The following is a 14,273-nucleotide window of genomic DNA, read 5'->3' on the forward strand; positions in this document are numbered from 1 at the left end:
GTGAATGGGCAAAACTAATTATTTAAGTGCCTTTGGTTATGGTAGTAGGTGCCAAGCGCACCGGTTTGTGTCAAGAACTGCAGCGCTGCTGGGTTTTTCACCCTCAACAGGTTCCCGTATGTATCAAAAATGGTCCACCACCCAAAGAACATCCAGCCAACTTAACACAACTGTGGGAAGCACTGGAGTCAACATGGGCCAGCATCCCTGTGGAATGCTTTCGACACATTGTAGAGTCCATGCCCTGACAAATTGAGACTGCTCTGAGGGCAAAAGGTGATACTCTGAGGGTCAATTGTCATACTCCTTGTGTGTGATCTCCAGCCTAGTCAAAGGTCATCATGGTACATACAGAGAGGAAGTCAAAGGTCATCATGGTACATACAGAGAGGAAATCAAAGGTCATCATGGTACATACAGAGAGCAAGTCAAAGGTCATCATGGTACATAAAGAGAGGAAGTCAAAGGTCATCATGGTACATACAGAGAGGAAGTCAAAGGTCATCATGGTACATACAGAGAGGAAGTCAAAGGTCTTCATGGTACATACAGAGAGCAAGTCAAAGGTCATCAAGGTACATACAGAGAGGAAGTCAAAGGTCATCATGGTACATAAAGAGAGGAAGTCAAAGGTCATCATGGTACATAAAGAGAGGAAGTCAAAGGTCATCATGGTACATACAGAGAGGAAGTCAAAGGTCATCATGGTACATACAGAGAGGAAGTCAAAGGTCTTCATGGTACATACAGAGAGCAAGTCAAAGGTCATCATGGTACATACAGAGAGCAAGTCAAAGGTCATCAAGGTACATACAGAGAGGAAGTCAAAGGTCATCATGGTACATAAAGAGAGGAAGTCAAAGGTCATCATGGTACATACAGAGAGCAAGTCAAAGGTCATCATGGTACATACAGAGAGCAAGTCAAAGGTCATCAAGGTACATACAGAGAGGAGCCTCCATGTGATGGGCCTCACTTCTCGTGGAATACCTGACCAGCTGTGCTTCCGGAGCTCCTCTGTGGATCACAAGGACCAGGAGATAGAATGAGAATACAGTACATACATTGTAAACACAACGTTGGCCTACTTGCATTAGCTATTTCAATCTATAAGGTGGCGTTTATTCTCACCAAGGTCGGTGTTAGGACAGGACAGAAGGTATTTGAATTTGTCCAATCGGCTCTTGTCTCGCAGTGTCATGATTGGGGCCCCCGAGGAATTTTGGTCAGAGATTCTGGCGACTAACGGGATGATAGGACGAACTGGGAGAGACTGTTGCTTCTGCAGGGTGGAGCGCACTGTGGAGGAAGAGACCCAGAGTGGAGGATCATGGAGCAAGTCGCAGAGAGTAGACTATCAACAATATCAGTTTTTAGTTGATAATGAGAAATATCTTTAATACATCCACATGGGATATGAAGACTAAATGCAAAGACATGTTCCCTAAAATCCACCCCACCCCCGTGACGTTAGTGTCCAATGTCCACATTACCTGTATTGGTGTTGATCAGGGCCTCACTGCTGGACTTCACCACCACTCTGCCATTGATCTGTCCACAGTCTGTGTCCTCCTCCTGCTGAAGACAGCCCTCTGCTGTTGGGGGAGCCAGCCGGTCTGCAGGCCCCGTGTCTGGCTCCCTGGTGGTGTCACTGGGTTGTTGTAAAGGAAGAGGAGGCACCTGGTGCGTGGAGTGCAGGGTGGGCGGGAGAGATGAGGGGTGAATGGGAGCTAAGAAGTCCTCATCGTTCTCGTCATCAATGTCCCAGGCATCGTTGGTGCTACGGGCAAATTCGTGGAAACTAGACGCTTTTTTAGACTTGAGATTGTTTCCCTTGGGAGTGTCTTTAGGAAACCTGCAGAGAGAAAAAGGGGACAAAAATGTAATCTACGTGTCACTGATACAATGAAGATACCATTGAGTAGCTACAGCACTCTCGTGGTAAAGACAAGATGGTACATTGACAACAAACAATATAAAAAGGAACAGCTGACCAAATGGCATAAAAAGGCCAATAAAACAATAGCGTAAAAAGAAAGACCAATGTATTACGCTTCGGACACACCGACAGCGTCGTTACGCAAACTAGTACGCATCATCTGGATGTGTCTGCAACACAAGTTCCAACATTCACCTTCTGTTTACCATTTCTGTCAAGCCGCGTAGAGCAGACAGATTGACGCATACCAAGTTCGATAAATCTATCGTATGCACCACACCGAACGCGCACTGCAACTGCCTCTGCAACGTAACGCTGCAAGACAAACGCAGCGTTTCATTGGAAATGAATGTAATTCTGGTGTACCAAAATGCAATGACGCTGTCGATGTGTTTGGAAGCGTTAACGTGGAACAATCAAACCAACAGTACCATTCTCATCCACAACATGTTCAAGGGCTTTTGGCAATATAGACACGAACATCCACGATCTAAAGTAAGCATACAACAACAACAAAAATAAATGTTGAATGAAGGGTGAAAAAAGAATCCCTGTGGGCTGCATGCAGAGCACTTACGTGCGGTGTATTCTGGGGTCAAGGGGAGGATGCTGCGCTCCATAAACTGGCTGTATACTGTAGAGGAGAAAGAGCAGTGGCCTAGCAGCACTTCACTGGGAGCACGTGGGCTCATTGAGGCCTCTTTTCATGTTTCATTGACAATGTTGGCTATTATAGTGGACTCATTACGAATTTGACAACAGGTTCATAAAGCATAGACTCCCCAGAGCAACCATTATGGGCAGACAGAGGACTTCATTTTCTCTTATCCCCCCCCCCCCCCCCCCCTAAAATATGAACCTCTTCTGTTTGGGTTTTGGATAATAGTTGTTCGTACAGTAGGCGTACAGCTGTAACACCTTATGTGACGGGAGACGACAGCCTTACTGACACCGCATGGAGAGTAGCCGCTCACCACCGATCTGATGATGCTACAAGACCTGTGACCTGCAACACAGTCCAACGGCCCTCGTGTGTCTGTCTCTCTTGGTGTTTCTGATGGGAACCAAGCTCGGTGGAGAGGAAATAGCCCTACTGTTGTAGATGACTAAATTAGTCAAGTTACTGAGTCTTTAAAACGGCAATCAGCAATTGAAACAAGAACAAAACCTCTTCCCCGCCACTGTTTCGGTAAAAAGATGAGGGATTGGGGCTGGAGAAATGTAACCACTCTTAAATTCAAGGACTGACAATCCATGATATCAACATTATAGTTTTAACCATGAGGCAATATATATATATATATATATATATATATATATATATATATATATATATATATATATATATATATATATATATATATATATATATATAGCATTAAACTGTATTGCCTCATGGTTAAAACTATAATGTCGATATCATGGATTGTCAGTCCTTGAATATATGTAGAAACTGCGGATTGCCTCTTTAACACAATAATAGCTCATGTTGTAGTAAAGTGGCTCATCAGCTGGGTCTTAGGAGGATATTGTAGGATATCGACATGACCTAGTAACCTTTTCATTGGTACAATGGCAATACCCTATCATGTCTGGTTGGTATCTCATAACAGCTTATTACATAGCTTCTTCTGTCAGGGATTGGGACCAATGTTACTTCCTGTTTGCATTGTGGCTACCACCAAAGACAACACCCAATCCTTAGAGACCACTCACATTACCTTGGCTCCTCCAGAGATAAGACACATTGTGTCAATTTCTGTCAATTGTGTCAATTTTCTCAGCCATAAAGGAGTTCAACAAGAAAGGCCATATGCCAATCTATTTGGTAATACTGTATTGGGGACGTTTCTGAAGTACTTTCTCAGTCTTTCCTGCTTATCCTAGATGTCAACATTCACCCATTACAGACCTCCTGACATGTTGTGTGGACATATGGTAGCCAAGACAAAGGCATGAAGATTACCTCATGAGCTCCAATGTGCAACAAAGACCACCACTTCCGTATTGCCTAAAGGGAAGGTTTATGTTTATTGTCATGAGTCTTGTCCTGGATGCAGAACTGAGCGATATCTCCATAGAACAGCTGCGAAGTCAAAATTGGCTATACTGTACTGCTATAATTTATGAAAAGAAGAAAATAGATTTTTGGTCTTAATTTAAGGTTAGGGTTCGTTATTCGGCTTAGCAGTGTGGTTAGGTTTAAAACGAAAAATGATAACCTGCGCATAACGGCTTCATAAACTAGCTATCTAGCAAACAAGGTTAAGCATATGTTTTATTAACATTTAATGACACTGTAATTACGCAAAACCAACGCTATTATTCCCACTAAAATACAGAGTTAACTCATTATCAGAATACACATTTATAATCTTAAAAATCAGGAAAGATGAGAACTGGGAGAACTGAAACATACCTTCCTGGAACCTTTGCGTTTTTCCTCCAGAAATGAATTATGTTGTCGGTGGCCATGCTCGGTTAATGCAAATCCCCTCAGTCTAACACCGCGCGTACTTCTACACATGTACAAAGCATTGGAGAAGATTTTAGCGTTTCAGATCCGATATACTAAACCGGATTGTCTTTGCAGCAACCAACAACAAAGTTTTGACGTGTGTCAATAATGTCCTTTTGTTGCAATTGCCGATACCGTATAATACAGAACGGTGGAGGTCGCCATCTTGGACACATTGACATGGACGTGTGATTGGCGGACGGGTTTAACAGGTGCATAGACACTTACCAATAGGAATACTATAGTGAAAGGAAGTCAACCTTGTCTGAACACGCCTCCTCCAACATGTTATAATGAAGTAATAAGGCCCGAGGAGTTGTGGTCTATGACCAATATACCATGGCTAAGGGCTGTTCTTTGTCACAATGCAACTCTGAGTGCCTGGATATAGCCCTCAGCTGTGGTACCTTGGCCATATACCACAAACCCCAAGGTACCTTATTGCTATTATAAACTGGTTACAAACGTAATTAGAAAAGTAACAATAAATGTTTTGGCATACCCGTGGCATAGCACAGCTTTCAGCCAATCAGCATTCAGGTCCTCGTACCACCCCAGTTTTTAAATTACATTATAAACTGGATGGTTCGAGCCCTGAATGCTGATTGGCTGACAGCCGTGGTATATCAGACAGTACACCACTGGTATGACAAAACATGTATTTTACTGCTCTAATTACATTGGTAACCAGTTTATAATAGCAGTAAGGCGCCTCGGTGGTTTGTGGTATATGGCCAATATGCCACGGCTAAGGGCTGTGTCCAGGCACTCCGGGTTGCGTTGCGCATAAGAACAGCCCTTAGCCGTGGTATATTGGCCATATACCACGCCTCCTCGGGCATTATTGCTTAAACATGCAACAGTTTAGATAAAGGGGGAAACAAACATTTGGCTTTGTTATTATTACTGTATAATAATATTAAACGAGCTAGCCTACTGAGGCCTACCCTCGGCCAGTGTCCCTACACCGCAGTTATCACCAATACATTTTCTGACTACGTCATGTCTGAATCTGTCCGTAGGTCTACCGTCCATTCATACTGTACACAGTTTGGGATAATAACCTGTGAAGAGTTTTATTATGGGCTAATGACTATGTGATCTGCTAGGCCCACTGTGTACATGAAGATCAGATATAGCTCACACTGAAGTTATTACATCATGCATTGCCTCATTCTGCTAAAGTCTAAATAGGTTTATCAGATTTGTTTTGGTAAGATTTGGGAAGTTAGATTGTGAAATTGATAGAGATACAAGGCTATTACTTCTAGTTCTATCACTAATAAGATGATACTTTATGCTACATAGTTATTACTTTGTAAGGGATGGTGTTATTTTTCCAAACAGAAACAAAACAGTGTCAGTCTTGCCCCTAGGATTTCTTTCAGCAGTGGTGGCAAGGGCAACAAAAAAAAAGAAAAGATTTTATGCCTTTTTAGCTGTGCCAGCTAGGGTGGGGTAGGGGGGTGCATTGTTACTAGTGTTAGCGCAATGACATGCTAGCTGTCATTGAGCCAACGGCTATCCATTTAAAAGTGTGTCTTGGCACAAATATATACAGTAACAGTCAAAAGTTTGGACACACCTACTCATTCCAGGGTTTTTCTTTGTTTTTTTACTTTTTTCTACATTCTAGAACAATAGTGAAGACATCAAAAATATGAAATAACACATATGGAATCGTGTAGTAAACAATATATTTTATATTTGAGATTCTTCAAAGTAGCCACCCTTTGCCTTGATGACAGCCTTGCACACTCTTGGCATTCTCTCAACCAGCTTCACCTGGAACGCTTTTCCAACAGTCTTGAAGAAGTTCTCACATGTACTGAGCACTTTTTGGCAGAGTTTCCTTCACTCTGCGGTTCAACTCATCCCAAACCATCTCAATTGGTTGAGGTCGGGTGATTATGGAGGCCAGGTCATCTGATGCAGCACTCCACTCTCCTTCTTGGTCATATAGCCCTTACACAGCCTGGAGGTGTGTTGAGTCATTGTCCTGTTGAAAAACAAATGATAGTCCCACTAAGCACAAACCAGCTTCGATGGCGTATCCCTGCAGAATGCTGTGGTTGCCATGCTGGTTAAGTGTGCCTTGAATTCTAAATAAATCACTCACAGTGTCACCAGCTAAGCACCCCCACACAATCACACCTCCTCCTCCATGCTCCACGGTGGGAACCACACATGCAGAGATCATCCTTCCACCTACTCTGTTTGTGTTTCTTGGCCCAAGCAAGTCTCTTCTTATTGGTGTCCTTTAGTAGTGGTTTCTTTGCAGCAAGTTGACCATGAAGGCCTGATTCACACAGTCTCCTCTGAACAGTTGATGTTGAGATGTGTCTGTTACTTGAACTCTGTGAAGAATTTATTTGGGCTGCAATTTCTGAGGCTGGTAACTCAACTGAATTTATCTTCTGCTTTGGAGGTAACTCTGGGTCTTCCTTTCCTGTGGCGGTCCTCATGAGATCCAGTTTCATCACAGTGCTTGATGTTTTTTTGCGACTGCACTTGAAGAAACTTTCAAAGTTCTTGAGATTTTCCGTATTGACTGACCTTGACGTCTTAAAGTGAGGATGAACTGTCATTTTTCTTTGATTATTTGAGCTGTTCTTGCCGTAACATGGACTTGGTCTTCTACCAAATCGGGCTATCTTCTGTATACCACCACTACCTTGTCACAACACAACTGATTGGCTCAAACGCATTAAGAAGGAAAGAAATTCCACAAATTAACTTTTAACAAGGCACACCTGTTATTTGAAATGTATTCCAGGTGACTACCTCATGAAGCTGGTTGAGAGAATGCCAAGATTGTGCAAAGCCATCATCAAGGCAAAGGCTGTCTAGTTTGAAGAATATAAAATCAAAAATATATTTTGAATTGTTTAACACTTTTTTAGTTAATATATGATTCCATATGTGGTATTTCATAGTTTTGATGTCTTCACTATTATTCTACAATGTAGAAATAATAAAAAATAAATAAAACGGTGTCCAAACGTTTGACTGGTACTGTATTTTCTAAAAAGTACATGATATTATTCTACAGCAGTGGGCAACAATTTGGCAGCAGTGGGCCTCCGCTGCTAAGTTAATATAGGGGAAACACTGAGCATCAGTTGCATTGACTTTGATTATTGCAAAGCAAAAACACTAATTTCTTGACCTTGTTCCCCATTTCCAGGTTCTGCATTGTGTTCTTATTTCCACAAGAGGGCAGACATTTACTGATGGTAAATAGCTGTGAGCTTTCTAGAAACCAGTTGAACCACTCTATTTACTGTAAATTGTTGATATGCCAAATCATTTGTAGATTTGTTTTGGCTTGGGTAGCTCAGTCGTCACACACTTCATTTTGTTTGCTCGAGATCATAGCAGTGGAAGCCAGTGGAAGTAAATAGTGTGTAGATTAGTGTTACACAGAGTTGTAGGATATTGTTATTCGATTGCCTTTAATACAGCATATTGTTTGTCAATAGCTTTCACAAAACATGTAATTTACAATGCTCTTTTATATTTAAATGTAGGGAAATGAGAATTGCGCATACATAAATAAGCTGGTCTTTCCACATCACCTTATATTTGAATGTCAGGTAGACTCCTCTGTCTGTTTGCTTAGGGAAATGTCAGGTAGACTCCTCTGTCTAGTTGCTTAGGGAAATCACTGCAATCTTCCTCTTCTTCCCTTTCTTCTGCTGACGAGCTTCAACTGGCAAAATGCAGGTAGACTGTTTTTACTACCTACTGTATTATGTTTTCTGTAATAACTTTTTATTTCTCGTACACAGTGAGAAGAGTAGCTAATGTAGCCTGCAAACAAAAATACTCATGTGTTTGTTATGTGTGTTTTAGGGTAATTTATGTATCCTTCTTGACTGTGCCTCTACCTGACTCAGTAGCCTACTCTCTATGTAAATCAACTGGGTAAACTTTTTGAAAACTTTCTGAAACTTTTTTTTCTCTCTCAAACAGGTCTTGTGATCTTTTTCCCTCTTTTCTTTTGGCATGGGTTGACTTAACAAAAACATGGTTGGGAAGAATGTCACAAGACATGACAATAAGTAACTCTGTTTTCTGAAATTAGGGACTTTTAGTGGTGCCTGAGGCAGAATGAGGCTCCGTACTAAGTCAGTTTGAACTTCAGAGGGATACAGGATATGTGTTATAACGGTCTTGGAAGAATATGAGGACATATTACTCATGCTGCTTATTTTTTAAGGGCTGTGACATTTGACCATATTATGAGAACATATTTAGGCCTACATGTATAATATAATGTGAACAATCAGGCCTTTGTAAGCCTTTCAAAGTTCCATAAATGTCATAGAATCACAACCAAGATGTGTTCTTTCAAATCTTCTTTTGAGGTTTAGAGACAAAAATCGATACAGTACCAGCAGTTGTTACATGCTCAGCTAAATTACACATTTTATTGTGTAGTTCAGCCAGGGTTGTGGACTTTGGACAAACCCTGGGACTTGGGATGGGATTTGTGTTTGGTCTTCTATAATGAGGTGTATTCTGTATATTTTTTTCTTTGAGGAGAGCTTTACAGCCCCCAGACATATTTGGGTTTGTGTGACCCCCTTGTTTTACTCTGGCGCTCCCCTCTGAAAGAAAAGCATTGTGACTTTTTCTTCATGAATGTTTAAGTAGCAACAAAACCACTCCGACAGCATTCTTTCAGGAAATAGGAACGTTTTCTTCTTCTATCCTGTTAGGCTACTACACTGCATGTTGTAAGCAATAGTTAACTGTAAAGAAAGAGTGAGGAAATCACATAACATTTTGAACTCTTTTTTTGCAGCTGAGGTAAGCTTTTTTATCAAAAGGTTACATTTATTTTTATCTAGTTACAGACACATCCTTCGGTTAACATTTAATGCTAAACTTCAACAATGTTTACTGTAAGTGTAATGTATTTTTTTCGGGCGAAGGGGGCACTGTCAGATGTTTTCATGTTATTTTGTTTGGTATTAGAAAGTGAACGCTTTTTTTTAAAACAGAGAACTCACATTAGTGGCAGTGTTGGGTGTTGTGAACAGTAGAGTTAAATGTTTACATTTGTTAATTTTAGTCATTTGGCAGACGCTCTTATCCAGAGCCTTGTACAGTTAGTACATTCAGCTAGGTGAGACAACCACATATCACAGTAAGTAGTAAGTATATTTCTCCTCAATAAAGAAGTTACAAGCAAAGTTAGTGGTAGTAGTAAAATACAAGTGCAGTTTCTTTGTTGTGTGGTGGGGGATAGCACTGAGATGTCTTATTTAAGATACTGTTTACTGAAGAGGTAGGGTAACTTTGCGTGTCTTCTCATCAGGCGGTTCGGTCGGTGATGCCGAGTCAGTGGTCTGATTTAGAGGTTATGGTGTCAGCTGTAACACTACGGAGAGACTCAGCCAAGGTCATGGAGGTCTGTGAATTCTCAGAGAAAGGTAGGATCCTTGTGCTGATGTACTGTAAACATACCCAACAATAAGGATCATAGGGTAATAGGTTTCTCCTGACAAAGAGCTGCAACCCCAAATGGTTAAAAAGAAAAAAACTTGAATATTACCGTATTGACCTCTTCTTGTATGTGTGTGTCAAGTATAAGTATTCTTTCTGTGGGTGGAAATTAGTTGACTCATCTGTCCAAATTTCCTATTCTCTAACATTAATTATATAAGCCATTGCCTTTTATGTGTTTACAGTATGACACTGGTATAGGCTGGCAGGTAGCCTAGCAGTTAGGAGCATTGAGCCAGTAATCGAAAGATCTCTAGTTTGAATCCCGTAGCCGACAAGGTGAAAAATCTGAGCAATGCCTTTGAGCAATGCACCTAACCCTAATTGCTCTGGATTAGAGCGTCTCCTAAATGACTTTTAAAATTGTTTTAAATGTACAAGATATGACTATTAAGGACAGGATGACTCTAAAGGACAGGATGACTACAGAGGACAGGATGACTATAGAGGACAGGATGACTATAGAGGACAGGATGACTATTAAGGACAGGATGACTCTAAAGGACAGGATGACTATAGAGGACAGGATGACTCTAAAGGACAGGATGACTATAGAGGACAGGATGACTATAGAGGACAGGATGACTATATACGACAGGATGACTTTAAAGGACAGGATGACTCTAAAGGACAGGATGACTCTAAAGGACAGGATGACTATAGAGGACAGGATGACTATATACGACAGGATGACTTTAAAGGACAGGATGACTCTAAAGGACGGGATGACTCTAAAGGACAGGATGACTATAGAGGACAGGATGACTATAAAGGACAGGATGACTATAGAGGACAGGATGACTATAGAGGACAGGATGACTATAGAGGACAGGATGACTATAAAGGACAGGATGACTATAGAGGACAGGATTAATCTAAAGGACAGGATGACTATAAAGGACAGGATGACTATAAAGGACAGGATAACTATAAAGGACAGGATGACTATAGAGGACAGGATGACTATAGAGAACAGGATGACTCTAAAGGACAGGATGACTATAGAGGACAGGATGACTATAGAGGACAGGATGACTATAGAGGACAGGATGACTATAGAGGACATGATGACTATAGAGGACAGGATGACTATAAAGGACAGGATGAATCTAAAGGACAGGAGGACTATAGAGGACAGGATGACTCTAAAGGACAGGATGACTATAGAGGACAGGATGACTATAGAGGACAGGATGACTATAAAGGACAGGATGACTCTAAAGGACAGGATGAATCTAAAGGACAGGAGGACTATAGAGGACAGGATGACTCTAAAGGACAGGATGACTATAGAGGACAGGATGACTATAGAGGACAGGATGACTATAGAGGACAGGATGACTATAGAGGACATGATGACTATAGAGGACAGGATGACTATAAAGGACAGGATGACTATAGAGGACAGGATGAATCTAAAGGACAGGATGACTATAAAGGACAGGATGACTATAAAGGACAGGATGACTATAGAGGACAGGATGACTATAGAGAACAGGATGACTATAGAGGACAGGATGACTATAGAGGACAGGATGACTATAGAGAACAGGATGACTCTAAAGGACAGGATGACTATAGAGGACAGGATGACTATAGAGGACAGGATGACTATAAAGGACAGTATGAATCTAAAGGACAGGATGACTATAAAGGACAGGATGACTCTAAAGGACAGGATGAATCTAAAGGACAGGAGGACTATAGAGGACATGATGACTATAGAGGACAGGATGACTATAAAGGACAGGATGACTATAAAGGACAGGATGACTATAGAGGACAGGATGAATCTAAAGGACAGGATGACTATAGAGGACAGGATGACTATAAAGGACAGGATGACTATAGAGGACAGGATGAATCTAAAGGACAGGATGACTATAGAGGACAGGATGACTATAGAGGACAGGATGACTATAAAGGACAGGATGACTATAGAGGACAGGATGAATCTAAAGGACAGGATGACTATAAAGGACAGGATGACTATAGAGGACAGGATGACTATAGAGGACAGGATGACTCTAAAGGACAGGATGACTATAGAGGACAGGATGACTATAGAGGACCGGAAGACTATAGAGGACAGGATGACACTAAAGGACAGGATGACTATAAAGGACAGGATGACTATAAAGGACAGGATGACTATAAAGGACAGGATGACTATAAAGGACAGGATGACTATAGAGGACAGGATGACTATAAAGGACAGGATGACTATAGAGGACAGGATGACTATAGAGGACAGGATGACTATAGAGGACAGGATGACTATAAAGGACAGGATGACTCTAAAGGACAGGATGAATCTAAAGGACAGGATTATCTCAGAGGCCTTTTGCCTACAGTCATAATAACATCATTACTGGTATTAGAGAGGGAGAACATAGTGTGCTGCTGACGTGTGTTTGCTTGTTCCGTTTCCATTTGGGCTGAAAATGAATTATGTATAGATAAGATGGTATCCCAAAACTAGTGTTACATATAGCTAGGTGAATTCCCCTGGTCAGCTCCAGCTGTGAGTTCACTGTGTTGGTGACTTTAGGTGTCTGACTGACTCCAGATCAGGTTGAAGGCAGTGAGTGGTGCTTCGCACCTCAGTGCCCTTGGATGGCATTCTCTCTCACGCTGCATAAATCAGTGTGTGTGAGTATGTGTGTGTGAGTGTGTGTGTGTGTGTGTGTGTGTGTGTGTGTTTGTGTGTGTGTGTGTGTGTGTGTGTGTGTGTGTGTGTGTGTGTGTGTGTGTGTGTGTGTGTGTGTTGGCAAGGGGTCGACGACGACCAAGGCTCAGCTCCCCCATGTGGTACTGTACTCTACAGTGCCTTGTAAAAGTATTCACCCCCTTTGACATTTTGTTGCATTACGACCTGTAATTAAATGAATTTTTATTTGGATTTCATGTAATGGACATACACAAAATCATCCAAATTGGTGTAGTGAAATTAATAAAATTAATTCTCAAAAATGTTTCAAAAACTTTTTACAAATAAAAAATGGAAAAGTGGTGTGTGCATGATCTCAGTATATATACACCTGTTGTGAAAGGCCACAGAGTCTGCAACACCACTAAGCAAGCAGCACTATGAAGACCAAGAAGCTCTCCAAACAGGTCAGGAACAAAGTTGTGGAGAAGTACAGATCAGGGTTGGGTTATAAAAAAATATCAGAAACTTTGAACATCCCACGGAGCACCATTAAATCCATTATTAAAAAAATGGAAATAATATGGCACCACAACAAACCTGTCAAGAGAGGGCCGGCCAACAAAACTCACAGACCAGGCAAGGAGGACATTAATCAGAGAGGCAACAAAGAGACCAAAGAAAACCCTGAAGGAGCTGCAAAGCTCCACAGCGGAGATTGGAGTATCTGTCCATAGGACCACTTTAAGCCGTACACTCCACAGAGCTGGGCTTTACTGAAGAGTGGCCAGAAAAAACTAAGCAAACATGTTTGGTGTTCGCCAAAAGGCATGTGGGAGACTCCCCAAACATATGGAAGACTCTGGTCAGATGAGACTAAAATTGAGCTTTTTGGCCATCAAGGAAAATGCTATGTCTGGCGCAAACCCAACACCTCTCATCACCCCGAGGATACCATCCCCACAGTGAAGCATGGTGGTGGCAGCATCATGCTGTGGGGATGTTTTTCATCGGCAGGGACTGGGAAACTGGTCAGAATTGAAGGAATGATGGATGGTGCTAAATACAGGGAAATTCTTGAGGGAAACCTGTTTCAGTCTTCCAGAGATTTGAGACTGGGACGGAGGTTCACCTTCCAGCAGGACAATGACTCTAAGCATACTGCTAAAGCAACACTCGAGTGGCTTAAGGGGAAACATTTAAATGTCTTGGAATGGCCTAGTCAAAGCCCAGACCTCAATCCAATTGAGAATCTGTGGTATGACTTAAAGATTGCTGTACATCAGCAGAACCCATCCAACTTGAAGGAGCTGGAGCAGTTTTGCCTTGAAGAATGGGCAAAAATCCCTGTGGCTAGATGTGCTAAGCTTATAGAGACACCCCAAGAGACTTGCAGCTGTAATTGCTGCAAAAGGTGGCTCTACAAAGTATTGACTTTGGGGGGGGGGGGGGGGGGGGGTGAATAGTTATGCACGCTCAAGTTTTTTTGTCTTATTTCTTGTTCGTTTCACAATAAAACATATTTTGCATCTTCAAAGTGGTGGGCATGTTGTGTAAATGAAATGATACAAACCCCCGAAAAATCTATTTTCATTCCAGGTTGTAATGCAACAAAATAGGAAAAATGCCAAGAGGGTGAATGCTTTCGCAAG

The 14,273-nt window shown here is 41.6% G+C and overlaps 2 protein-coding genes across 11 annotated transcripts in view; one reads left to right on the top strand and one right to left on the bottom strand.

Moving 5' to 3' along the window:
* LOC106566410 (TBC1 domain family member 22B) overlaps positions 1-4,653 on the bottom strand; it is a 31,072-nt gene extending 26,419 nt beyond the window's left edge. The window contains exons 1-5 of one of the 2 annotated variants that reach the window (XM_014134413.3): positions 4,359-4,653; positions 2,517-2,573; positions 1,494-1,855; positions 1,132-1,299; positions 947-1,017 (exon numbers count right to left, since the gene is read on the bottom strand). In XM_014134413.3, the coding sequence (XP_013989888.1) occupies positions 947-1,017; positions 1,132-1,299; positions 1,494-1,855; positions 2,517-2,573; positions 4,359-4,414 (714 nt within the window). In that variant the 5' untranslated portion in view covers positions 4,415-4,653. The remainder of the gene's footprint in view (positions 1-946; positions 1,018-1,131; positions 1,300-1,493; positions 1,856-2,516; positions 2,574-4,358) is intronic. The other variant, XM_014134414.3, reaches the window with a different exon arrangement.
* A 5,133-nt stretch (positions 4,654-9,786) lies between these two features.
* The window catches only part of LOC106566409 (myelin transcription factor 1), a 152,045-nt gene continuing 147,558 nt past the window's right edge, over positions 9,787-14,273 (top strand). For all 9 annotated transcript variants that reach the window (XM_045692920.2, XM_045692919.2, XM_045692921.2 and 6 more), the window contains exon 1: positions 9,787-9,898. In XM_045692920.2, coding sequence (XP_045548876.2) covers positions 9,799-9,898 — 100 coding nt within the window. In that variant the 5' untranslated portion in view covers positions 9,787-9,798. The remainder of the gene's footprint in view (positions 9,899-14,273) is intronic.

Source organism: Salmo salar, chromosome 13, assembly GCF_965601325.2.
Source record: "Salmo salar chromosome 13, fSalSal1, whole genome shotgun sequence".
Classification (NCBI taxonomy): domain Eukaryota; kingdom Metazoa; phylum Chordata; class Actinopteri; order Salmoniformes; family Salmonidae; genus Salmo; species Salmo salar.